General features: G+C 41.7%; 1 protein-coding gene and 1 long non-coding RNA gene across 4 annotated transcripts in view; both read left to right on the forward strand.

Moving 5' to 3' along the window:
• Positions 1–26,996, forward strand: part of SARDH (sarcosine dehydrogenase) — an 84,376-nt gene extending 57,380 nt beyond the window's left edge. For all 3 annotated transcript variants that reach the window (XM_063432910.1, XM_063432912.1, XM_063432913.1), the window contains exons 16-21: positions 4,701–4,848; positions 12,165–12,258; positions 20,964–21,126; positions 23,679–23,847; positions 24,087–24,222; positions 26,648–26,996. In XM_063432910.1, coding sequence (XP_063288980.1) covers positions 4,701–4,848; positions 12,165–12,258; positions 20,964–21,126; positions 23,679–23,847; positions 24,087–24,222; positions 26,648–26,773 — 836 coding nt within the window. In that variant the 3' untranslated portion in view covers positions 26,774–26,996. The remainder of the gene's footprint in view (positions 1–4,700; positions 4,849–12,164; positions 12,259–20,963; positions 21,127–23,678; positions 23,848–24,086; positions 24,223–26,647) is intronic.
• On the forward strand, positions 9,903–11,108 carry LOC134572612 (uncharacterized). Its single transcript, XR_010085290.1, has 3 exons — positions 9,903–10,269; positions 10,941–10,973; positions 11,077–11,108. It is a non-coding gene; the product is annotated as an uncharacterized LOC134572612 (long non-coding RNA).
• Positions 26,997–27,178: the final 182 nt, after the last annotated feature.

The raw sequence follows: 27,178 nt of genomic DNA on the forward strand, positions 1-27,178 counted from the left end.
GGTCCCCACTGGCGTTGGCGCAGAACAGGAGGGTGAGACGGTCCTTCATCCACTTGTGACCAAGCAATGAGGTCTCATCTTCTGTGATGAAGGTACGCTTTGGCATCCTCTTCCAGAAGAGCCCAGTCTCGTCGCGGTCGAAGACCTGCTGAGGACGGTAGCCCTCTGAAACCATGACCTCCAGGAACTCAGTAGCAAATTTCTCAGCTGCAGCAACATCGGAACTTGCGGCCTCTCCATGCCTGACCACGGTGTGGATGTCAGATCTGGTCTTGAACCTTTTGAACCACACCCTGATAACCTTCATGCCTTCTGCATCAGCTGGCATTAGTGGCTGTTGGTTGAGGAGGTCAGCATGCAAGGCTTTGGCTTTTTCACAGATTATCGCCTCAGTCACTGTGTCCTCTGCACGCTGCTTCTGTTCAATCCAGAGCAGGAGCAACTTTTCAACCTCCTCCAGAACAGGTGGCCATTGCTCGGAGACACTGGTGACTCCCTTGGCTGCGTCTCTCCAAGTTATCTTTTCTTTCATCTTTAGGATGGTAGCGATTGTGGATGCACTCCTTCCATACTCTTTGGCAAGGTCAGTCAATCGCATTCCTCCTTCATGCTTCCTGATGGTTTCTTTCTTAACCTCGAGCAGAATCACCTCCTTCTTCCAGAACACACAGTAAACAGTAAACACAGTAAAAGGCATTCAAACCTCTAAGCTCCGCTCCCTACCTTTCCACCTCTTGAGAAATGCACCAAAAAGTCCCAAAACTCGCTGCAAATGGCTCCAAAAGGCTCCAAAACTCGCTGCAAAAACCTCTGTAACACCTCCACACTCACTAGCTAACCAGACTTCAGTATGCAGGGGGACGGCACTATAAACCGGGAAGCTTGCTTCGTATTGCGAAAAAAAAAATCATAAACCAAGGCATTTTTTTCAATGGATTTTCATTCGGAAACCGAAATTTTTGTTTACCGAGGCGTTCGGTAACCGAGGTACCACTGTACTACAATCCAAGACACCAGGGATAAGGGTTGTTTATTGTAAGGGGAGATCAGGGGGTACTTGGCTTCAAGATGTTGGTGTCCGAGCAATGGACTTCTAAAAGAGTGGTTCCGAACGTTATCTTGCTTGTGAAATGTTTTTGTATGTGATAACTTTTGCCTGTCTTAAGATTGACATATTTAGGGCTGTTTATAATAAAACCTTGAGGCCAACTAAGTGGACTGCTGACATAAGCCAAGTAGAAGCTCCTAACCCTTCTCCACCTACTGAACCAAATGCGTAAATGTGAATTTCAGAGATGGAAATGGTCCCTCTTATTTGGAATAGATGGTAGGTTACTTATGTGACTTGTTATTTGCCATGGAGCAAATTATTTATGATTTAATTCATACATTGTTTTCTTAAAGGGTCACTAAGCACTGTAACCACTACAGTTTTTTGCAGTGGTTTTGGGTGCAGTCACACCGGTGTCAAGCAGTTTGACTAGAAAAGGGAGGATTTCCTGCAATTAGAACTCAGCCCATGAAATTTATTTGACTGTGTAAGCAGGGTTTGCCGTTGCCGAGTTAACCATTTTAGCGTTGCCGATACTGCGCAGGCTTCCTAGACAAGAGAAAAGGTTAGCGTAGACTAGAGGAAGACCATTTTGGAGCTATTCTTCCGGTATACAATAGGATCTCACTCCTCGCCGTTGTTCCTATCTTATTCCCGTTCTATGTTATTTGTTTACGTTTTCTGTCTATATATGTTGTTCTGTTCAATAAACCACAATCTGATATTCAGAGCTCCAGCTTCCCAGTGTCAGAATTATTTTGTTATATGCAAAAAGTGGAGAGTTATTTGAGATGATACAATAAATGTATATAAATTTTTATACCATCGGTATGTGTCTGTCACTTTAAATATTCTCTTTAGATCAACATATACCATAGGGACTTAATAAGAGAAAAACCATATATGTAGTGTAATATTGCAAATAAAAGATGTCTGTTTGGACAGAAAGTGCAGTAATCCAAACGGTAGAACGTTGTACCATCTATAGACTGGGACCACCTAGTTTGTTTGTTTTTAGTGTAATTGGCTTTTTTCCTTTTTAACTTAACTTCTATATTCTCTTGCAGGTGACCATATGAATATATAGCAAAAAATATCTAGTGCAAGTTATCTCCTAATAAACTGTTATTTAAACAAAATTCTTCATTTTGCTTCCTCGTGTTATGTTCCTATGGTATATGTATATATATCCGAAGAGAATATTTAAAGAGACATACACCAGTGTGGATGGTATACATTTTTTAATTTTTTTTAAATTGTTTCTTCTCAAATAGCGCTCCACTTATTGCTCGTAGGTTTGTTTGATGTGTGTGTACCATCTGTTTTTTGTTTTTTTTTCTGTTTCGGTGAAACACACAAGCATGAAGCTGCTAATTCCTATAAGAAATCACTATAATATAGAACATTTTATATGGAATAAGCACCAGGCAGAAATCATTTGTTATATGTCTTTAATTTAGTTCCAGTTTAGTTCCCTTTGAAAAATCACTGTACTGCATCGATGCCCAGCCAGCCTTTAGCCGAGCCTTGGCCAATTTAGCCAGTTTTTCACCTTAGAGAAGTGACCATTGTATCTTCTTAAAGAGGAACTCATTACCTTATTACTATAGCGCCTTAAAACCAATCCTTAAGAATGTTCCCTTTAATAATTTAGCTCCGTAGGCTGAATTGTGGCTGATGCTTTGTGCGCTACGGGCTGTATTCTATAACCGGAATCTTAAGATGAATCCATTTAATAAATCTCTCTGCTGACAATTAGCTCCAAGTAGAAGCGATTTCAAATAAGTGGATATTCGCGAGCATCTGGTGATCATTCTGGGCCGTGATCATTTTGCGATTTCTCAGATATTCGCTCTGTGTAGCTCAAATTCTGGGCCAAATCCTATCTCATTAGCGCTGTGTCTGCTGTGATCTCTCTGTCACAGCAACCTCTGACACTGATCTATGCCCTACACAATGCTTTTATGTTTTTTCTTGGAAGCTCACAGGGGCTGTCATAAAATCCCAAGTAAAAAGACCCCATTACTAAACGTTCAACAGCACTTAAAACTCCAGAAAGAAGATGTGCAATCAAGTGGTTTTTTAATAATCGACCCTTGATCATATTTCTTCTAGTCCAGACAATTTTGATAAATTCTTCATTCGATCTGGTAGTGTGATATTTTGTTTTTATGTTGCCTCTGCAAAAAAAAAATGTTTGTCTGTACCTTTTAATCTTCGAGTAAAAAGTCTAGCAGAGTTTTCAGCTCTTGCATCTTCCCGTCCTATGGTAACATCTTTGTATTCACATTTTTCTTTATAGGAGTATCATTCTCTAAAACCCTGAGTTTTAGCTGGTGAGTTGGGTCTCTGGACAGCATGACTGGAACTCAGAGTACCGTAAATACTGTAGGACGCTTGGCCAGGGCTTTCCTTCAAAGAGGGCATCACAGCCCGATCACATCGAGGAAAAGGCTTGTAGGAGAAGATATGACACAATCTGGGAAAGTAGGAGATGGGTTAAAGATAGAAAAGTGCGTAGATCTTGTTCTCCACGAAGCTTGAGTCACGGTATGACTGGAGCTAGTCATATTTAAAGGAACAATATAGTGTTAGGTAAGCAAACCTGTATTCCTTACTCTATAGCGCCCCTGTCCCTATTTAAATATAGGGAAACATTTTGCAATATTTTTAACTTATATTTTTACAGCACCGAAGCTCCCTTGCCTCCCGCCGAGATGCATGGCCTCCTCAAACCAGTATGTTAGTAGAGGAGAATTGGGGACCTATTGCGGATGCACAGCGAGTGCTGTGTGCACATCCATTCTGGTTTACGTTACAGAGTTTTACTCAGTCTGTGCAGAGAAAGCACCTCTAGTGGCAGTCAGGAAGACAGACACTAGAGTTTGGCTTAATCCTGCAAAGTAAACATTACAGTTTCTAAAAAACCTGCAGTGTTTTACATTACCGGGTTTAACGGACAGTGACATTGCACCAAGACTACTTCAACTGTTTGCAGAATCCTAATGTATAGACAACTTTCCGTGTTTTACAAAGTTATTTGTCTCAGGGTCATCATTCAGGTTGAGTTAAGCCTGTGTTTGTTGATAACAATCTGTCTGTTATTGTGGTGTAGTTGTAGCTGTAGCCCTAGGCCATACAGCTTACTATCATATAGAACTCCATATTTTTCTGGTGGTGTTGCTGAAGAAGATTTATATCCCTAGTTTCGCAGATCTCCTGTACTTGCTTACTGTATGCTGAAGGCCGCAGTGTGGACCTCCTTCCACCGCAGTCGTCAGAGTGGCTCCATGTAAGTACATGGGAAGAGATATCTGCATTGCAATGCTGGACCTTCCCTCTCACCCTGGGGTTCTGCAGCTAGAAGGGATGCGGTGTCCAGAAATCGTGGGACATCTGGTCTGTTGAAACACATGGGTGACCTCAGTCTGGTTATGGTGTTAATTGGTCAACAAGATATAAACAGATGTTCTAATTTCAGTCTTAAGAATATCCTGACATTGTTTTATCACTGAACTCAAAGAGTTAAAATGCGTACATTATTTATTTTGGTTCTTATGTATTCTGGAACATTTTATGGAATATTTTAATCATCCTGACTATAACAGGTGAAATAGTAGTTACTGTCATACTGTCTCTCTCTTTCCAGGAGACGGATATTACCTTGCTATTGGAGGGGCTGTTGCAGAGCACAACTGGGGCCACATCTCAACTGTCCTACAAGACAAAAACTTCAAGTGCAAACTCATAGATTGCTCGGAGGACCTCGGCATGATCAGCATCCAGGGCCCAGCCAGGTACAGCGCTCTCCCTGAATGAATCCACTGCCCAGCCAGGTACAGAACACTCTCCCTAAATCCACAGCCCAGCCAGGTACGGAGCTCTCCCTGAATAGACAGCCCAGCCAGGTATGGAGCTCTCCCTGAGTTGACAGCTCAGCCAGGTATGGAGCTCTCCCTGAATCCACTGCCCAGCCAGGTACGGAGCTCTCCCTGAATCCACTGCCCAGCCAGGTACGGAGCTCTCCCTGAATCCACAGCCCAGCCAGGTACGGAGCTCTCCCTGAATCCACTGCCCAGCCAGGTACAGAGCTCTCCTTGAATGAATCCACTGCCCAGCCAGGTACGGAGCTCTCCCTGAATCCACTGCCCAGCCAGGTACGGAGCTCTTCCTGAATCCACTGCCCAGCCAGGTACGGAGCTCTTCCTGAATCCACTGCCCAGCCAGGTACAGAGCTCTCCCTGAATCCACTGCCCAGCCAGGTACGGAGCTCTCCCTGAATCCACAGCCCAGCCAGGTACGGAGCTCTTCCTGAATCCACTGCCCAGCCAGGTACGGAGCTCTCCCTGAATCCACAGCTCAGCCAGGTACAGAGCTCTCCCTGAATCCACCGCCCAGCCAGGTACGGAGCTCTCCCTGAATCCACTGCCCAGCCAGGTATGGACCTCTCCCTGAATCCACTGCCCAGCCAGGTACAGAGCTCTCCCTGAATCCACCGCCCAGCCAGGTACGGAGCTCTCCCTGAATCCACCGCCCAGCCAGGTATGGACCTCTCCCTGAATCCACTGCCCAGCCAGGTACAGAGCTCTCCCTGAATCCACTGCCCAGCCAGGTACGGAGCTCTTCCTGAATCCACTGCCCAGCCAGGTACAGAGCTCTCCCTGAATAAACTGCCCAGCCAGGTACGGCGCTCTCCCTGAATCCACTGCCCAGCCAGGTACGGAGCTCTCACTGAATCCACTGTCCAGCCAGGTACGGAGCTCTCACTGAATCCACTGGCAGCCAGGTACGGAGCTCTCACTGAATCCACTGGCAGCCAGGTACGGAGCTCTCCTGAATCCACTGCCCAGCCAGGTACGGACCTCTCCCTGAATCCACTGCCCAGCCAGGTAGGGAGCTCTCACTGAATACACTGACAAGCCAGGTACGGATCTCTCCCTGAATCCACTGCCCAACCAGGTACGAAGCTCTCCCTGAATCTACTGTCCAGCCAGGTACGGAGCTCTCCCTGAAATGATTGACCAGTCAGGTACGAAGCTCTCCTTGAATCCACAGCCCAGCCAGGTACGAAGCTCTCCTTGAATCCACAGCCCAGCCAGGTACGAAGCTCTCCCTTAATCCACAGCCCAGCCAGGTAGGGAGCTCTCCCTTAATCCTGAGCCCAGCCAGGTAGGGAGCTCTCCCTGAATCCACCGCCCAGCCAGGTAGGGGGCTCTCCCTGAATCCACTGCCCAGCCAGGTAGGGAGCTCTCCCTGAATCCACTGCCCATCCAGGTCAGGGATGGAGCTCTCCATGAATCCACAGTTTATACAGAGGTCAAGCAGGTGTTAGTGGTGGATGTCCTATTGAGACCCTGCACCACCTAGTTCTTCCCTTGGACCTGTCACTGCATCTATTAATGCCCTGAGCAGGAATATTTAGTATTTCACAGGAGGTTGAAGGTTATTTTTCAAAACACTGACTTTTTCTCTGTAACCAACAAGTTGCAGGGAACTGACTAAGGAAGTACACATTTTTGGTCATATTTGCTGAGCTGCGAGAATAGCTGATCTAGATGATTGGTTCCAAGTAAAATAATGCAACCCAATATTAGGTAACGATCTTTGTCAATTCTCTGGAATTCCCAGATAGTGGTTAACCCAGTAAGATTTTGCTAATGATCTTGGGAAATGCTTTTTTGTAAACGTGTATTTTCTCAAGGCAACGTTCTAGATAAACCTTGCTGGACCAGCTGTTAGGCTACAGGCCGACATTACTGGCTTGCCATGCAGAACTTCATGGGTTAAATCCTTGACATCCAATCAGCCCGTGGTATACTGCCTCCCACCTGCGTTCACTCCAGCTCTGACACTTAAACATGAGTAACGTGGTATTGTCAGTTCTGAGCCTCTGTCCTGTCCGCCAGGACTGCTGGAGAATGAGGAAGACGATAATGGGATAGAAGACTTTCCAATGCGAATTATCAGGACGCGTTGTCTCGGACCCTTAAGGTCTTTCCCTATAAAGTGCCATGTTGGTTTAAAATCAGCGAGACTTCTTTATTCCTGGAGGAGCGGTTAAAGCCTCACAGTCAGAATCCGTTTCAACTTGTATCAATCTATAATGTGCGCGGCTTGCATACTGCGGGCAGATGTGTGTGTGACAGCCAGTGTGCAGAGACCTGTGACCCCAAGACTGTCAGATCAGATCTTAATAACACAGATTGTGGTCTGCTTCTGATGTACACTAGACATTTTGTAGCCAATCCTACAGCAGGTATCTGAGCACATCTGCCCCGCTTTTAGAACACAAAGCTCTGTTTGCTGTTATGTCCTCTGTGCCCGGAGCTTGCTAACTAATTATATCTGTTCCTTTTATGTCTGACCTCGGTTTGTATTTGTTTAGAAACACACGGCAGGTGTAAAGAGAGTGTGATTTGTGAGTGCTCGGCCCATTCACATAGCACACAAGAGATTACTTGATGTATATATTGGGTAATAAATATAAAAGAAACAAATTAAAACCAATGTGGCTTAGTAGAGAAGTAAAACAAGAGATGAAAAATAAGAAAAGGGCTTTTAAAGCATTTAAATTGGACAAATCAGAGGCATCCTATATAAGATATAAGGAAGCCAATAATACTTGCAAAAAGGCAATTAAAGTGGCTAAACTAGAAAATTAGAAATTGATAGCCAAAGAATGCAAAACCAACCCCAAATTTTTTTTCAAGTACATTAATTCTAAAAAAACAAAAAATGAAAGTGTAGGTACACTGAAAACAGAGATGGGTCTGTTAGTCAATGAAGACCAGGAAAAGGCAGAAATTTTAAATAACTATTTTTCTTCAGTATATATTAATGATGATCATATGGCAAGAGAAATGCATATGATTGCTGCAACAAACTTGCAGATAACTTGTGATTGGATAACTCGAGACAAGGTGCTACAGCTATTAAAGAAAATTAATGTAAACAAAGCTCCGGGGCCTGACGGTATCCACCCACGAGTACTTAAGGAGCTAAGTGGGGAAATAAGTGAACCTCTGTATTTAATTTTTCAAGATTCTTTTGTTTTAGGTATTGTACCGGAGGATTGGAGGAAGGCAGATGTTGTTCCTATATTTAAAAAGGGTTCAAAATCCTTGCCTGGAAATTATAGACCTGTGAGCTTAACTTCTGTGACTAGGAAATTATTTGAACGGCTATTAAGGGATAATATTCAGGAATTCATTGGGAAGAACTGTGTTATTAGCAATAATCAGCATGGTTTTATGAAACATAGGTCATGTCAAACTAACCTAATTGCATTCTACAAATAAGTAAGTAGAAATATAGATCAGGGTGTTGCACTGGATGTGATCTACTTGGATTTTGCCAAGGCATTTGATACGGTTCCTCACAATAGGTTAGTCTTCAAACTAAAAGAAATTGGTCTAGATGAATATTCTTGTTCTTGGGTAGAACATTGGCTTAAGGATAGGGTACAACGAGTTGTCATAAATGGTAAATTTTCAAGCTGGACAAAAGTGGTAAGTGGTGTCCCTCAGGGTTCTGTTTTGGGACCGCTTCTATTTAACATATTTATAAATAATCTTGAAATGGGCATTGAAAGCCATATATCAGTGTTTGCAGATGACACAAAACTTTGTAAAGTAATAAAATGTGAGCAGGATATTGCCTAGCTGCAGAGGGATTTGGATAGATTGGGGGACTGGGCACTAAAATGGCAGATGAAATTTAACGTAGAAAAATGCAAAGTTATGCACTTTGGGGTTAAGAATGCACAAGCAATTTACACCCTAAATGGTAGTGAACTAGGGATAACCACACACGAGAAGGATTTGGGAATTGTTATAGACAACAAATTAGGTAGCAATATGCAATGTCAATCTGCCGTTGCTAAGGCCAGTAAGGTTTTGTCATGTATAAATAGGGGCATACATTCTCGAGCTGAAAATATAATTTTGCCTCTTTATAAATCGCTGGTAAGACCACACCTTGAATATGCTGTGCAATTTTGGGCACCTGTTCTAAAGAAAGATATCATGGCACTAGAAAAAGTGCAGAGACGAGCTACAAAATTGATAAAAGGAATGGAGCATTTTAGTTATGAAGAAAGGTTAAAAAAAATTAAATATCTTCAGTTTGGAAAAATGGCGCCTGAGAGGGGATATGATAACATTATACAAATATATTCGGGGCCAGTACAAACCATTATCTGTAAATCTATTCATAAACAGGGCTATACATAGGACACGAGGTCACACATTTAGGCTTGAAGAAAGGAGATTTCATCTAAGGCAAAGAAAAGGTTTTTTTTACAGTAAGAGCAATAAGGATATGGAATTCATTGCCTGAAGAGGTGGTTTTGTCAGAGTCTATACAGATGTTTAAACTGCAATTGGATAAATACTTGCAAAAACATAACATACAGGGATATAATTTCTAATTAGTGGGGTAATAGCTGCTTGATCCAAGGAGACATCTGACCCGCTATTTTGGGGTCAAGAAGGAATTTTTTCCTAGTTTGTTGCAAAATTGGAAGCGCTTCAGACTGGGTTTTTTGCCTTCTTTTGGATCAACATCAAAAGCAAATGTGAGGAAGGCTGAACTTGATGGACGCAAGTCTCTTTTCAGCTATGTAACTATGTAATAGTTCAATGTATTTTTTGTCTTTAGTGAAGTGGGAGGATTTTGAGATAATCAGGTGAGATTTATCAAAATATCAGAGATTTTTATGGTGAATAAAAGCACTTTTGTGTTGGGGAAAAAAAGGTGGAAAAGTTCATAAATCCGCTGTCTAAGAAAACATGTAGGGAACAAAAAAAGAATTAAATATGTTGGCTATACTTTGATAAATCTCCCCCTTCATTTTTACCAATAGTGGAGAAGAGTACCAGCTCCAATGATACTACTTGTAGAGAGAGTACCGGATCCTTTTAATACTACTATTAGGGAGAGTACAGGGTCCTTTTTATACTACTGGTAGAGAGAGTACCGTATCCTTTTTATACTACTGGTAGAGAGAGTGCCGGGACCTTTTTATACTACTGGTGGAGAGAGTACCGGGTCCTTTTTATACTACTGGTAGAGAGAGTACTGGGATCTTTTTATACTACTGGTAGAGAGAGTACCAGGTCCTTTTTATACTACTGGTAGAGAGAGTACCAGGTCCTTTTTATACTACGGACAGGGAGAGTACCGGGTCCTTTTTATACTACGGATAGGGAGAGTGCCAGGTCCTTTTTATACTACTGGTAGAGAGAGTACCAGGTCCTTTTTATACTACAGATAGGGAGAGTACCAGGTCCTTTTTATACTACTGGTAGAGAGAGTACCAGGACATTTTTATACTACTGGCAGGGAGAGTACCAGGTCCTTTTTATACTACTGGCAGGGAGAGTGCCAGGTCATTTTTATACTACTGGTAGAGAGAGTACCAGGTCCTTTTTATACTACTGGTAGAGAGAGTACCAGGACATTTTTATACTACTGGCAGGGAGAGTACCAGGTCCTTTTTATACTACTGGTAGAGTGAGTACCAGGACATTTTTATACTACTGGCAGGGAGAGTACCAGGTCCTTTTTATACTACTGGCAGGGAGAGTGCCAGGTCATTTTTATACTACTGGTAGAGTACCAGGTCTTTTTATACTACTGGTAGAGAGAGTACGGAGTCCTTTTTATACTACTGGTAGAGAGAGTACCAGGACATTTTAATACTACTGGCAGGGAGAGTACCAGGTCCTTTTTATACTACAGATAGGGAGAGTACCAGGTCCTTTTTATACTACTGGTAGAGTGAGTACCAGGACATTTTTATACTACTGGCAGGGAGAGTACCAGGTCCTTTTTATACTACTGGCAGGGAGAGTGCCAGGTCATTTTTATACTACTGGTAGAGTACCAGGTCTTTTTATACTACTGGTAGAGAGAGTACGGAGTCCTTTTTATACTACTATTAGGGAGAGTACCGGATCCTTTTTATAACACTGGTAGGAAGAGTACTGGATCCTTTTTTATACTACTGGTAGGGAGAGTATTAGGCTCTTTTTATGTTTTCTGTCAGAGCACGGATTCTTTACATTTGAAGTTGAGAGTACCAGGTCCTTTTTATACTACTGGTATAGAGAGTACCAGGAAATTTTTATACTACTGGCAGGGAGAGTACCAGGTCCTTTTTATACTACTGGCAGGGAGAGTGCCAGGTCCTTTTTATACTACTGGTAGAGAGAGTACCAGGACATTTTAATACTACTGGCAGGGAGAGTACCAGGTCCTTTTTATACTACAGATAGGGAGAGTACCAGGTCCTTTTTATACTACTGGTAGAGTGAGTACCAGGACATTTTTATACTACTGGCAGGGAGAGTACCAGGTCCTTTTTATACTACTGGCAGGGAGAGTGCCAGGTCATTTTTATACTACTGGTAGAGAGAGTACGGAGTCCTTTTTATACTACTATTAGGGAGAGTACCGGATCCTTTTTATAATACTGGTAGGAAGAGTACTGGATCCTTTTTTATACTACTGGTAGGGAGAGTATTAGGCTCTTTTTATGTTTTCTGTCAGAGCACGGATTCTTTACATTTGAAGTTGACGTGGTCGCTAAACACACAGGTTTTGGGGTGACTTGTGATTGTATGAAAGCCCTTGTGTAGAGAGAGCTTGCCGGCATTTCAGATTTGGACTGCCGTAATGAACCCTGTGCTCACTGTGCCTGGGGGGATATCCGATACACCTCACTAACGTGGTCCGAGGAAGGCTGAAATGATCGTCGGTGGTCATCTTGTGCAGAGAAAGCGAGCCAGCATTTTGTATCTGGACAGCTCCTGTGGATGTAATCAGTCTGATAGGGGCACATGGCCGAGGTTCTATCTGTAATGTCACATGTGACCAAAATCATATATAAGATGTGAATGAAGACTAACCAAAGGGACATCTGTTTAGCCTGAAGTCGTAGGATTTCAGCATAAAATGAGCATTGATTGTGTATCCTCTATCATAACCACTGCATGGGTCCAAGGCATCTCAAAGACATCTCCATTACAACTAGACATCTCTCTGCTTTCTATGCCCGTCCTGTCTCTGTATCTCTGTCCCATAATCTTAATTTCTTTGTGCTTGTCCCCAGTCGCAGTGTCCTGGAGGAGGTCCTGGATGAAGATCTCGGCAACGACTCATTTCCTTTCTCGACACACAAGATTGTGACGGCTGCTGGGCACAAGGTAAGCAACACGTATCTGTTAAGGCCTTGATGCAGGGTGATTACTGGACCAGACATTCAATGAATAAGGCAGACTTTATACTGTAAGGTACAACTATCCACTGCAGACACAGGTAAGGCTGCAGCAAAGCCTCTAAGTAAATTTACAGGTAAAGTCATCCAACCTCTTCATCCTGTGTTGCTATTCTTTGGCTTGCGATAGGTTAATGGGCTGTTGGTTTTGCTGGCCTAGCACCCATTTGGCATTCAGCTGCCTCCCCATTCTAAGTCTGCAGGTGCCTGTAATTGCTCGATGACCCCGGGCCCCCTGGCAGCTGTGTTTTCTTAAAAGCCTTTCCTTTTTGTAACCCAAATAGGTTCTCGGATCCTCCCAAGCTATATCCTTCTATCCATCTCCTTGCCTGACTGATCTAATGGCATAATGGAGAAAAGAGCTTCTGGCCTCTTCAGCAGAGACGCCTGTGCTCCATAGCGTTTCCGAGATAACAGCAGACAAAGTAACTCTGACATAATCCAAAAGGATTGAAAGATAAGTTCAGGGTTATGAGAAATTCATCCAGAATGTAGAACGTCTCCGCACTTTGTACCTTCCATCAGGAAAGTGCTGCACAATTTGTACTCCATTTACGAGCACCGCTGGTAGTTGGTGCAAGAAAAAACTATCCTACCAAGACGTTTCCCACCCTAGCCTGGCACACTATGAGTGCTTCTACAAATTACAATCCCTCTGGAAGGGATGAAGTCATATATTTTTAGCATTTTAGAAGAGGCATTAACTAAAAAAAATACATACTAATCATTAGACTTTAAAACCGCACATATTGTTTTGTTTTAGTGCGTTGTATTGTGTAGTCGGTCTTTACTCTGCTGGTACAGAGGACTAAGTACTCTGCCGGTACCCAGAACAAGGGGTGACCTTCTCATTAATACTTTAATACTTATCTGCTATGCGTGCATCACAGGCAGTCCTGGATTTTAACTTTTTTTAAAAAAAAATATTATTATTATTACAGAGAGCTTATCCGCTTCAGAACTTTTATACATTAAAGAGTAGTGCTTTAAACTCTCATTGTATGCTGCTACTTCTCAAGAGGAGGTCAGCCTTTAAGACATGTTTGATAAACCATTCATTCTATCTGTCTGCTAGCCTTGTTGTTCCTACCTCTGTCTCACACATCTAATTATCCAATTATCTCCCCGGAGGTCTGCATCCGTTATAACATACCTTTCAAGCGTCCCTCTCCGACTATTTAAAAATACATCAAATGAGTAACCAGGAGAAGGCCAGGTGCATTCTGGGAAGCATCATGGGACTTAAAAGGTTATAAAACAGCCAAGAAATTGACTCAGAGACATCACATTTATTAAAGGGTCATTCCAGGCTGAGTCAGATCCCTCATTTGTTTCCCCCAAACAAGTATTGGAATTTCCGATTGTATTAACAAAGACCAGACTAATTGCCATAAACAGGTTATTACATAATTACGCAGGCAGTGTAGCACAAGAAAGTATGGATTGTCATCAAATTCTTAAAACATAATGATATGTAGAGAAGAGGGACATAGTCTGCACTCCGGTACGGCAGAGATCGTTGTATGTTGCTTTAATTTTATTAAGCATGTTTTCTAATTAAATATACAATTTTTTTTTTTTTTTTTGTTGTGTGTTTTGGGGGGCTTTTAGGAATAATTATCCAAAAACTTGAAAACGATCAAGTTTACACAAAAACAAGAAAATCGCGCTGTAGTCAACGAAAAATCTCCAGACTTTCTTTAGTTATCTGTTCAATTTCTCTGATTAAATCTTTTCATGTGCTTGCCTCTTGCCTCTTGCCTGACCCTCAGGAAAAGCTGTAATTTTAATTTATCAGCATAACGGCAAACGCCACAAAAAAATCAATACTAAAACCATTTCCAACATTGTCCTCAATCTTTCTCAGGGCAGATACTTAATAATCACGCCTTCTCCCTCACTTTTCTTAATGCTCTTGAGATGAGTTGAGTCCTAGTACTATTATGCCCGATATCAGATTCTAAAATAAATTAGATGCTGTTTTAACATGGCAAATCTGTCATTACAGAAAACTCTCATTTATTTTAAGCAACCTGATTTGTGTCCTTCAGGGCAGGAGTGAGTTTTCAGACTCGAGTGACAAAGTTTTGTTAGAACTCCTTCGTGTGAATTAGTTTGGATCCTCTGTGTTTGACTTTAAAGGAACACCTTCGTTTTTGGAATACAACAATGTGTCCCTATGACCCTGCGGCCTCCCTCCTTCCATGAAAGTGTTAAAAAAAAAAAAAAAAACCAAAAAAACTTTAATGCCCTTACCTGATTACGTCGACATCAGCCGATGGGGAAACTTAATGCTCATTAGGTCTTCCCTGTAGCATTGCATCAATGCTTTCCTATGGGGTTATGCTTGATTTTGAATGCCCTCACGCAAAATGTGCGACATCCAGCGTCGTTTCCCCGACTCAAACTCCGTGAAACTCCAGGAAGCGCCTCTAGTGGCTGTCTGGTAGACAGCCTCTAGAGCCAATCTTAGCGCTACAATGTAAACATTGCAATTTCTCTAAAAGTGAAATGGGCTAAGTGGGGACAGGTACACTACACCAAGTCCAATGCAGTGAGATGAAGTGGTCTGGGTGCCTTATAGTGTTCCTTTAAATTTACATTTGAGCTTTGACTTTGCAGTGAAGGTCACCTGGTGACTTTACTATTGATGCATTTTTTTTCTTTTTTGTGCATGTGTTTTACAGACCGGCTTACAATGCCACAATAGCAAAGTCAAGATTTCTTAGACCCTCTGTCTAAGGACTCTTTTGAGCTGGGCGGCAGGAACGCAGGCCCTCAGAGACTCCGGATAACGATGATCACTCCGGGTAAGTGGACATGTGATCGGTCGTAGCTCTGAGTGGGCTCCCAGCCCAGAGGAAGAACTGTGTGCTGGAGTGGGTCAGCGATGGCGCTGGAGAGTAAAGGCTTGTTAGCATATTTGGTGCCAAAATTCCTGGAAAAGCCTGTCAAATTTAGCTTCGAAGAGGGCCTTACATGTCGGTGTCGCTTGACTGTGTTGAAGCTGTAGTATGGCAGCCATCTTGGAGCCACCATGTGGTCCTCCGGAGTAGTTAGATGGAATCCCAGCAATGCAAGGTAAATGTCTAAACCAAGCTGGTGGTGACCTATTCAGTGATTTTGCCTAATTTGCCCTGACCTTTGCTAGGATTTTGATATCAATTCTTTGCTATTGTCCATGACTTAAGTTGACGTCCTCACTATTGATTTTGTTCTCTCTCCCTTGATCATAACTAGTGGAGACTGCTCTATTGATTCGGTGCCTTTCCTGACCTTGTGGTGGTCTTTCTGTTTATTATATGCTTCCTTCCCTGACCTTATCTTGCTATTGATTCCATCCTACCTTTCATGACATTATCCCCTTGGGACCTTGCTTGTCTGCGCTGCCGTTACCAGTCATGATGTCAATCCAGCGGAGATCTCACACATGGCTAAAGAGTGTTCAGCTGCGGCCAGGTAAGGCAGGTGAATCCCAGGTAAAAGTCATGACAAACAAATTCAACAATAGAGCCTTTATCAAGCATATTTACCAGCCATGATGTGAACTTTGAGTAAAGGCAATTTTCCCTTCGTTCTTGTGGATTGAAGCGTTTTAAAAAAAAATTCTGTTAGTTATTTGGGTTTGAAACTATTAACGTAGAGCTTCTTAGTTGAGACCGTGTCATTCTTTCTGAATGGGTTACTCTTTTAAAGAGACCGAAAAACACATGCGCTCTGCTGTGCGAATCGCAAACTCCAAGAAAAATAAACAAATGGCAGATTTAACGAGCGAGGTCATTGAAAGAGAGAACGAAAGAATGAAAATGAGCTATTTTAAAACTGAACTTTGAATTGGTTCTTCTAATTAAAATAACTCTACATTAAAACCTAATCTTCCAAGACTTAATTCTTAAGGTAAGGTAATTAAAATATTAACAAAAGAGAGAGGAAAAGCTCACAAAAGACCCACAAAGACAAAAAAATATCTACATATGATACATGGTAATGAGCGCAGGTTTATCCAACTTCCTTTGAGAATAATAAACTAATGACTCTATTGCTAAACAAAGACTTATTAATGAGGCTTAATCCTATACCTACTAAATAATGTGATTAAACTTGTTTGATTCATTAAAAACATTCATAAAAAATCTCAATGAGATCAGTGACAGAACTAATGAGACTGCACTAAGAGTATTAATGGCCGACTGACGGAAAGAGTAGGCTGCCAAAGCCCAAACGAGTCCTAATGGTGGATCCTTTTTTGATAAACGACATATCAACAAACCACCAATTTAATGCATGTGAATAGTTTCCCATCTATAACAGACATCCGCTATATGTCAAGGTATGAGAAGTCCTTTCAACGTAGACATCTTGAAACGAGAGAATCAAAACACGTCTTTGGATCAGACCCTGGTTAAGTTATCGTTCTCACTGGTAACAAACTTTTGAGTTCATCACGCTTCTATTTGTTACTAATTCCCTTAAATGTTTCTAAAAAAAAGTTAGCATTGTCCTCATATTTGGTGAGTTTTGGGTAGACTGGCTCTTGAGATTTCACAAATGAAAAACTAAAATTATTGAATGTGCGTTTCACAGGGCTGAATTATCTGAAATTCTTACATTTTTCTGTACATTTATATAGGTTTGCTCTGAGCCACTACGTCATAATCGTATACTGGGTTTGCGAGTGACTCTTGTATTGGTACATGTGTGTCAAAGCTAATAAAGGTGACACCAATAATTGGTTCACCTGAGCTGAAGCAGAATCACAGATCATCAAATGATGATAAAATCAAGACGTTATGGATACAAGTTTGAGAATGTTATAATGGCATATGGTTATAATGTCACATATAACTTTATTGGCTTTGGGACTTAGTGGTTAGAGTTAGGCGTCAGGGTTAAAGAGTTAGAGGGCGGTGTTAAGCAACATTTTTAAGGTTTCTGTTTTTTCCATTAAAGGGACACTCTAAGCACCAAGACAACATTATCTGAATGAAGTGGTTTTGGTGTGTAGATCATACCCCTTCAGTCTCACTGCTCAATTCTCTGCCATTTAGGAGTCAAATCACACTTGTTCTGTTTATGCAGCCCTAGCCACACCTCACAGCCACATGAAATGTCTTTTTTGTTTTCATCTAGATTTTACAGCATTGCTTGTTTACTTTAGAAGTTATTATCTCCTGTTCTGTTAATTGAGCTGTAACCTCTTCCAGACCTCGGACATATCAGGTACGTCTGACAAAAAACGGTCCTTAAGGACCGCGGACATACCTGATACGTCCATGGCTAATTAGAGCGCTGAAAACAATCATGATCGCTTCCAGGCGCTCTAACGGTATTGCAGCGATGCCTCGAGGCATCCTGCAATACCCCCCCTTGCCGCCGGGTTGAGAGATCACTTCTAGGTTGCTCCATGTGGCGCACGGCACTGAGGCAGAGCATCGGAAGCCATCAAGCAGCCTTCCGATGCTCTGCCTTTGCTGAGTGCCTCGCGGCACGTCTTTGTTTGCCTAGGGCGGCAAAAATCCTTGCACCGGCCCTGAGTGGCATGATCTATACACCAAAACTACTTCATTAAGCTAAAGCTGTTTTGTAATTAGAATGTTCTTTAACCCCTTAAGGACCAAACTTCTGGAATAAAAGGGAATCATGACCTGTCACACATGTAATGTGTCCTTAAGGGGTTAAGGATGTGGATTTATTAGCAGGTTAAAATTTGGTATTAGGGGTTGGGGTTTGGAGTCAAAAGATTGTTTTATTAAGTTAGACTTTACGAGTTAGGGATCATGTAATTTCATGCGGCAATCTATCACAATTACCATCTTCCAGAATGCTCTGGTGTCAGGTTCAGCCGCACTGCTCACTTGAAGATTTAACGCCCTCTGCTCCGAGATACCCTCCATGTGCTTCCCAGGCTGTCAGTGCCCATTATACAAGCTCCAGTAATGAGATCCTACAGAAAAAGGTCCAGAAACAGTCATCCCGATGAAACCTTTTTTAGAAAAAAAAAATTATAATGGAAAAAAAATAAAAATTGTCACCAGGTAGAAGTGTATATTTTAGTGTCTGCTGACAGACTTTGAAGCTTCGTGTTCAGTTCGAGAGAGAGTACAAATAGACAGATGCAGCCGGGAGTCATTTCATCCACGGTTTGGCAAACAGCGTAGGCGTTGGATGGTTGTGCTGCCATTTGTTACAGGTATGATGGCTCAGTCATTACTCCCCGGAGACAGAGCTCCCTCTGAGATGTCACATTTCCATTCTGTTCCTGTCTTTCTGATGGGAAGAGCTGCCTGTAACAAGCTCAATCAATTTAACTATAGTCCATCATCACCACATGGTGGGTACTGACTCAGCCTCAGGATCGATGCAATTAAAAGTCACAGAAACGGTGATGGAAGTGAGTCCCTAGTGCCATAACCCTTCCCTGTCCTGGTTTATAGAGGTAATACAGAGAGCTTTCCAGCTAAATAGACAGGTGTAGCTTGTTTAAATCACTTTTGCATATACAGTTTTATTTATTTTTGCATATACGCGCTTCCTTCCTTTAGAGTGTAAGCTCTTGTGGCAAACGCCCATTTCTTCTAGTGTGTCTTAACTTGTTCTGCATGCTGTGCTTATCATATATCGGCGCTTTATAAAATATAAATTAGTAATAAGTTATGATTATACCTGTTCAGAACAAGTCGTTGGTAAAATGGGGGAATGTATTTGAACCAATTATCTTACTGTGCAGTCTGAATGCTGGATCCTGCTGCACCCCTTCAGCTGAACAGTGAACCCTGCAGCTCTTCATAGACTTCTAAATCCTGCAGCTCTTCATAGATTGAATGCTGAACCCTGCAGCTCTTCATAGACTTCTGAATCCTACAGCTCTTCATAGATTGAATGCTGAACCCTGTAGCTCTTCATAGACTTCTGAATCCTACAGCTCTTCATAGACTTCTGAACCCTCCAGCTCTTCTGAATCATGCAGCTCTTCATAGACTGAATAGTGAATCCTGCAACTCTTTCTAGGCCGAGTACTGGAATCTCCAGCTCTTTAAAAGTAAAAAATGAAACCCTGCAGCTCTTTGTAGACCTAACACTGAGCCCCTCAGCTCTCTAAAGATACAATATCTAAACTTTCAGATTCCCATCAACTTAACTAAGTCTCCACCCCCATCATTGGACCCTGCAGCTCTCTATTAACATATATCATTTTTGGATTTTAATGAATAGTTTCCAAAGATGAGATATAACTTGATATCCCCAGTTTCCCATCCATTCTTGTATGCAAAGCAGGGCCAATATATTCTCTCAACCTGCATTCTGTACGACATCACTAGGAACTTTTTTAAATGTAAAACCCTATTCTGCCATCAAAGCCGGGTGCAATCTATTTAGCTGCGGGCTGCCCCTTTAGCCAAACTCAATCGAAAGAGGTCTGCAGTGGAAGTAAACCCAGCACTGATAGAATGAGACAGAGGTGCTGGCAATGCGTTCCTGAACCTCTTAGATACATTCGGTATTTTACATTAACCCTTGCCTCTCTGGCTTCCTGTTAACCCCTTCAGCACCAGCAGTGAATCAAATCTCTCGGTTATTCGTCCAGGCACGTCATGAATGGGTTAAATCATTCCAAAACGATAGACATTATATAGAAATAATAAATCAAATAAATACTATTTGCTACTGAGCAGTCACGAAAGAGGTTGAAGCGGGGTGTAATTTTGGCAATGGGAAAAAACAAAACAATATAGCCAACCTAGGAAAGAAAAAATAACATTTTCAAATCATTTTTCCCTATTTAGAATATATAGACTCAATTTCCAAGTTAGTGGTTAATTAACTTTTGAGTGAATAAACTCTTCAGGTGTTCACACTGCGGACTGTCTCATGATGTCTGCCAGCACAATTTTCCAGCTGTATGACGGTGTGCGAACGCGCTGGATGTTTAATCTACACGGCTAGATAGAGGCCTTGTGGTCCATCTATCACAGCGTTTAACCCCGACGATATTTTATGCCGCTTTGTGACAGATTTAATTTTCTGTGTTCATTATGAAACAAGATGTACCGTATATCGCGCTCAATTTATCTTCTGCAACTTTCTGAAAAATTATCTTTTTTCACGGCTGATGAAACCCCAGTTTAATAATATCCTCGGTTTGTCGTCGTCATTGGTCTATATCTGTGTTATTATTCATATAGCGCTGACATATGTCATAGGACTGTACAATGGGGATCTAAAACAACAAACAAGTTAAGGTTTTGCAGTAAGGAGGCGAATGTTAGTGTCTAGAGCGGAGGAAGGCAACTTTTGCCACTCCAGGTATTGTAGGGATAATTGTGGGGCACAATATGCCTGACTGTATTGGGGACTACGTCTCCCATAATCCTCTTACAGCCATAATGCTGATAAAGCATCAGGAGAGATGTAGTCCATAACATTTGGGATGCCGAAGGTTGCCTATTCCTGGCCAAGGGAGATTGGATGTAAGATAACAAGTGATCAGGTGCAATGTACCCAGGAAACTATGGATGTAGTTATGTAACCTTGATTAATAAATATTTAACTTGATTCAAGAATTTCACGTTTGGAACCCTATTCATTCAGCATGGAGAGGCCTCTGTTGATTCTTTGTGTCCTTCCTCTGTCTAGGTTCGTGCCATTCGTTTGTCATTCGTTGGAGAGATGGGTTGGGAGTTGCACATGCCCAGAGATGCCTGTATTCCTGTCTACAGGGCAGTCATGAAAGCTGGATCCAAGATGTCCATCGGCAACGCTGGATATAGAGCGATTGATTCCCTCAGCATTGAGAAAGGTACAGTATCTGATCAACAACCGTGTTAATATAGTCGCCTTTATCAGAATCAAATCAAAAGTCTTTAAAGGGACCCTCCACTGTCCAAATTCAATTTTATTTTTAAAGAAATCACTATTTAGTACATACCCGTAGCCAATTCATGTATGCATTTAATTCTGCATTTTTTCCATTGGGAGCACATCTATAAACAACTTGCAAATGTCTGCAGCCTTTGCAAGCCTTCCCCTTCTAACCCCGCCCAGGTTTTCTGTTGCTGTCCAATCACAGACTTCCCAATGTAGTTCAATGAGAAGGCAGGAGCTGTGAGCAATTGCTGCCTCTTGAGTTTAGCTCCATTGAGTAAATGTACCAATTTCTATTGAAATCTGCACTTTTTGTAAATTCAAAAAAAATAGGACACACTTACCGCATAAAGCACTTCATCAAGTTAAGTGATTTAGGGGTTTGGAGTGTTCCTTTAAACTAGGTCACTGTAGCAAGCTCACTTTACCCCCAGCAGATGCATAACCTGCTTTAACTCTTGAAGTGCCACACTAGTTTTTATTTAGGTGACTGGGTAGCCCGTGATGGAGGGAATTGCATGCGGAATCATTTTGCTTTGGTTTCTTGAACTGATACATTTCTCAACTAAACTGTACAATTACTAAAATCCTCATTTAAGGGCTGAAGCTTTTTAGTACATTTAAAAAAAAAAAAGGTCAAAGGTCAGCCAGAAAGCAGGGGCATGTGATCCATTTAAAGGTGTTGACTGCTCGGGATCCGCTATATAATGCGTGATTGTGTTGTTGTACGTCGTTTGGTCTAAATACATCACCTTTCAGGATATTTCAAAACCTCTCAATTATCAGGAATTCAATTCGAACACACACAATTAATTACCGTTGTATTTGTTTTTGGAGCGAATTAAGATGATGGTGTTGGGTGGGGAGGAGGGAGCTCTGAGTGTAGTGAATCTTGATGGCTTATTAGAAATGAAAAGATATTGACAGTTACAAATTGAGATAAACTGCTACATCTCAAAGCAATTGTTTCTATCTGATTGTGTATTCTTTTGACATGTCAACTTGTGAGATCTTTACACGACACCCTGTTTGCCAAGATAAAACGATCCACAAGCCGCCAATGAATCTTCCGCACTTTAATGTCTGATCACCAGAGAGAAATTCGCTGTCATTTAACAGATGTGTAGATTTAATGAGATTCCCCAGGGCAGCGTCTCCTGAAAACTGTGTTGGCTACTAGGATGAGTCACTGTTTAATCAGCGCCTCACTCCACGGTTGGAAGGAAAATCCACAAAGAAAATTAATGAGAATTGGTACTTTGTACCCTCCTTCACTTGCTAACATTTAAACACCTTCTGTAGACAGACGCCTTTTCTGTCCAGCCTTCCATGCCCTGGTTCTGTTAGGAATCCATGACCTGGTTCTGTGTGATTCCATGCCCTGGTTAGGTTTAGGATTCCACTCCCTGGTTCTGTTTAGAAATCCACGCCCTGGTTCTGTTTATGATTTCACGCCCGGGTTCTGTTTATGATACCACTCCCCAGTTCTGTTTAGGATTCCATGAACAGGTTCTGTTTAGCATTCTTCTACCTGGTTCTGTTTAGGATTCCACACCCTGGTTCTGTTTAAAATATTACGCCCTGGTTCTCTTTAGGATTCCACACCCTGGTTCTGTTTAAAATATTACGCCCAGGTTCTGTTTGGAATTCCACACCCTGGTTCTATTTAGAATCCCATATCCTGGTTCTGTTTAGGATGCCACACCCTGGTTCTGTTTAGCATTCTACTACCTGATTCAGTTTAGAATTCCACACCCTGGTTCTGTTTAAAATTTCACTCATGGGTTCTGTTTGGAATTCCACACCTTGGTTTTTTTCAGGATTCCACGCCCCGGTTGTATTTAGGATTTCACTCCCTGGTTCTGTTTAGGATTTTTCGCCTAAGTTCTGTTTAGAAACCCATTCCCTGGTTCTGTTTAAAAAGGGTTATGGAAGCTGTTATATCATATAAATACTCTTCTGTTAATATAGTATGATTTTTTTATTTTTTTATTAATGAGAAGCTCCCAACACTGAACGATATAAGCTTAGGAAGGGTTGCATTCTCCCATGGGCAGTAATACCCAGAAATATGGTGTAACTCTGGGACTATCACTCCAGATCTCAGTTTGTACCAAAATCAGAAATTCTCCAGGTTGGAGGACAGTTGGCTGAGGAGTAATAAAAGTGGTGGCATGGACTCGAGTAAGAAGCAAAATAATAATCGCTAAAATCACTAAAAATGATTCAAAGATAAATAAGGCTCCACCTCGGAGTAAATTGTCTATTGAACATAGATAATTGTAGAAGGACACGTCTGGTGGAGGTGGGGAGCGTAGGAAACTTTCTTAAAGACTGTTTCACATGATTGCTCCAATGATGTTGGGTAAGATAAAAACAATCCCACGTGGTCCCCAGCTCTCTACCCTCTAACGTGCATGAAAGTGTGGTTGCGTGTCCATTAATACGATTGGTTAGCACACATTTAACCCTCGTTTTCTTTCCTAGGCTACCGGCATTGGCACGCAGACCTCCGACCTGATGACACCCCACTAGAGGCTGGTCTAGCCTTTACCTGCAAACTGAAATCAAACATCCCATTTTTGGGAAGGGAAGCCTTGGAGAAGCAGAAGGCTGAGGGTATTCGGAAACGACTTGTTGGATTCACAATCAATGAGTGAGTAGAAGTTAACATGGATCATATCTTTTTAATTTTTTTAAACTCCGTAATCCTAGTTCTATTTAATCCGTGGACTTTGGCGTGCAGTGTTGACCCAGAAAATACAGGAAAATAAGTTTAACACCCAGAGTCTTCATATAATAATTTAATACTTTGCAATAAGCAAGATGATTTTCTTTTCAGTCCTTTTAAATTCCAAATGGCTTCATTTATCACCGTCTCGTGTTCTTCTGCAGGAGAGTGCCGCTTTTTGGCTTGGAGGCCATATGGCGGAATGGGGTTGCTGTCGGACACATACGGAGGGCGGACTTTGGATTTGCAATCAACAAAACTATAGCATATGGGTATATCCGAAACCCTGAAGGGGGAGCGGTGAGTACTGACTTATGAATAATCCTTATCTCCTGGTACCATATATCTATTGACCAAGGTAACATCACATCTAATGGTAGGACATCAATATTCCGCAAAATATCCACAGCTTTTTATTCCTAGCAGATACGGTAGTTTTGGTTTCTGCACAGACGTTCATTTCATAATTAATACAAAACACAATCTACACAACGTGTTTCCCCCCGTTTCCTTCTTACCATTTTATGGCTTTCCTTTTTAGTGTATATATTATCGGTGCCAGCACGGAAATTGTGGTGTATCAATTTTATTACATGAAATGTCCTTAAGCATAAGTGGTCATGTCTGCAAGCTCGTCAGCCCTTAGGTTACAAAACAGACACCAATACACACATTATAATGAATGATATAGTGTCCGTGGCAATAGTCACCAATAAAAAATGGACATTGAAACAGAATTCATTCTGCTAACACCAGCCTTCACAATAACCATAAAATGTAACTTATGTTGGATTTATCTGGGGCTAGCTAAGATGGCATCTGACATCAGGCGCTCCTTATTATGATTTGGTAAGTAACACTGGGTGTATGAAAGTCCCTTTGGCACAGAAGTGCATTCTGGAGGTCAATAGCCCTGGTGGGTCCCTGGGGTCTGTCTGTGTCATCTGACCTTGATATCCTGGACAATGTGAGGTTAGTTAATGTTATTGAAGACCTGGCCACTTTTATTAGCAGCCCGTGCCACGTAGCGTTTGAATGATTGTGCACATGACGGGATGCAACCATTGTACTATAATAAACGTGTGAACGGCGGCCCACCTTTGACCTGGGTTACCCGATGGCAATTCAGGGCCTGGCTAATACTGAAACCGCAAATTATTTTTAAAATGGCAACATTGAATGAGCATAAGGCTTTACAGTCATTCAGAATCCATCGTCACACCCGGAACCCTTTTAACCTTTGTCTAAAGATTGCATTTTCAGGACTGCAAAAGTACCCGAGGGGTTAAAGCTGAAACTAAGAAAAGAAAAGACAGAATAAAACAGATCTAGAACAATCTTGCAAATTGACGTGAATTCGTGTAAAATGCCTGTAAATAATGTACTCTCTATGCCTCCCCCCCCCCCAAATTTGAAGGCAAATGACGCGAGTAGCATTCTATTTTAAAGAGGGTACAACACCATGTACCGGGCTCCGAAACACACTCTGTATTCTCTATTTTTGGCCCATCTCGAAAACTCGCTAAAGCTTCAGCAGTGATAGGTACAGAGGAGGAGGCAGGGGGGCTCCGTGCGATTTTCCTTTGGATCCTGTGGGCTCACGCAGAGTAAGAGGATTCAGTGAAAACTGTCAGAATCGCAGTGAAATTGTCATAGAGCTCCTTTACGTGGTGCCACTTGCAATGCCTAATTAAAACACTCCGATGTTCCTTCCTTTTCGCCTTTCTGCTGTTTACTGTATACGTTTCATAAATGAGGCTCATTATCACCTTTAAATGTTCACGGTAACCTTAATGTGTGTCTGTGAAGTAATACATTTAAAGCGTTGGAGCTGGAATATGGGATACGTTTGTCTAAGCGATTGAAATCATGGCTTATGACATACCCAACAGTCACACTGTGCTCGCTGGCTGTACCAGCTCCACAACTTTTGATAGCTGGGGATACTAGGAGTTTAGCAATAGTAACAGAGCTGTGGGTTAAATTCTCTAGATACAAAGGGATGGGTTAGAAAATGGCTCAATTTCTGGTCATTAAAAACACCAGCTGCTGCGGAAGCTGCTTCTAGTGATTGGCTGACCGGCCAGGTAAATTGCAGAGAGATCCATCTACCTGGAATGTCATAGAACCTGTGTCTTCACCACCAGAAAAGTGCAGAACACATTGCTCATTGATCCAGCTGGGATTCCTGTTTCCAGGAATACGAAATTCAGAGTTTTTGTGAATTCAAATCCAAATGCCAGAGATCAGGCTGCTCCCATCAACCTGTGTCTAGAGCTGCATTTTACTAAAGCAACTATTTTTACCTACATTTTGTTATGCAGATTTCAATTGGCTACAGGTTGCTTTTATATAAATATATATTTTAACTTTTCACATTGATTTGTATAGTTTTTATTTTCAGGAAGAATCAATGTTTCATCGATAGAACATCATCTTTTTATTTTTTTTTAAATACAAATGAAGCAAAGCTTTTATTGACACGTTGTATGGCGTACCTAGTCCTAGGCAAATTCTAAAAGAATGTTGAAGTTTCCAGGTGCCTCCAGCCACGGTATAGAATATAGTGACCATAACCTTACGGTATAGCTGGATTGCTAAAATATGTAAATATCCCATAATCCTCTATCTACTGCTTTCTATTCTGCCTGGAGTTTGAGATTTGCAGTCCATTAACCACTACATGCCCTTCAGTGTTAATATTTATTTTTTCTTCCGTTCACAGGTCACTACGGATTTTGTCCGAACTGGAGAATACAAATTGGAGAGAATGGGGGTCACATATCCCGCTGAAGCCCACTTGAAGTCACCTTTTGACCCAAACAATACAAGAGTAAAAGGACTTTATTGAACGGCGCAGATAATGACTTGGTGCCGCAGGACGTTTCTCTGTCAGATCTCTAACTGATCTCTAATGGTCTAACTGGCGATATCCCTGACAGTAAAACTAGAATCCAATACTTAAACCTCTTCGTTCCTGGAGGTTATTGATTTATATACTAATGACTGCTTTTAGATATGTAGAAAACCCCTTTTATCAGCAACAAATTGAGAGATAAATGTTTGTCATATTGTATTTTCTTACAAGGACTGCTTTTTACAGAACTTCCCAAAATATCTGCATTTTTTGGTCATACAATAGAAAGCATGTGCTATACCTCCCTAAAAATCTGGAAATTGCTGATGGGAGTTGATCGAAATATTTAAATAGGAAAATGAAAAGAAGGGCTGAATCACTACTTCTATGATAAATAAA

The sequence above is a fragment of the Pelobates fuscus genome, chromosome 9 (assembly GCF_036172605.1).
Source record: "Pelobates fuscus isolate aPelFus1 chromosome 9, aPelFus1.pri, whole genome shotgun sequence".
Classification (NCBI taxonomy): Eukaryota; Metazoa; Chordata; class Amphibia; order Anura; family Pelobatidae; genus Pelobates; species Pelobates fuscus.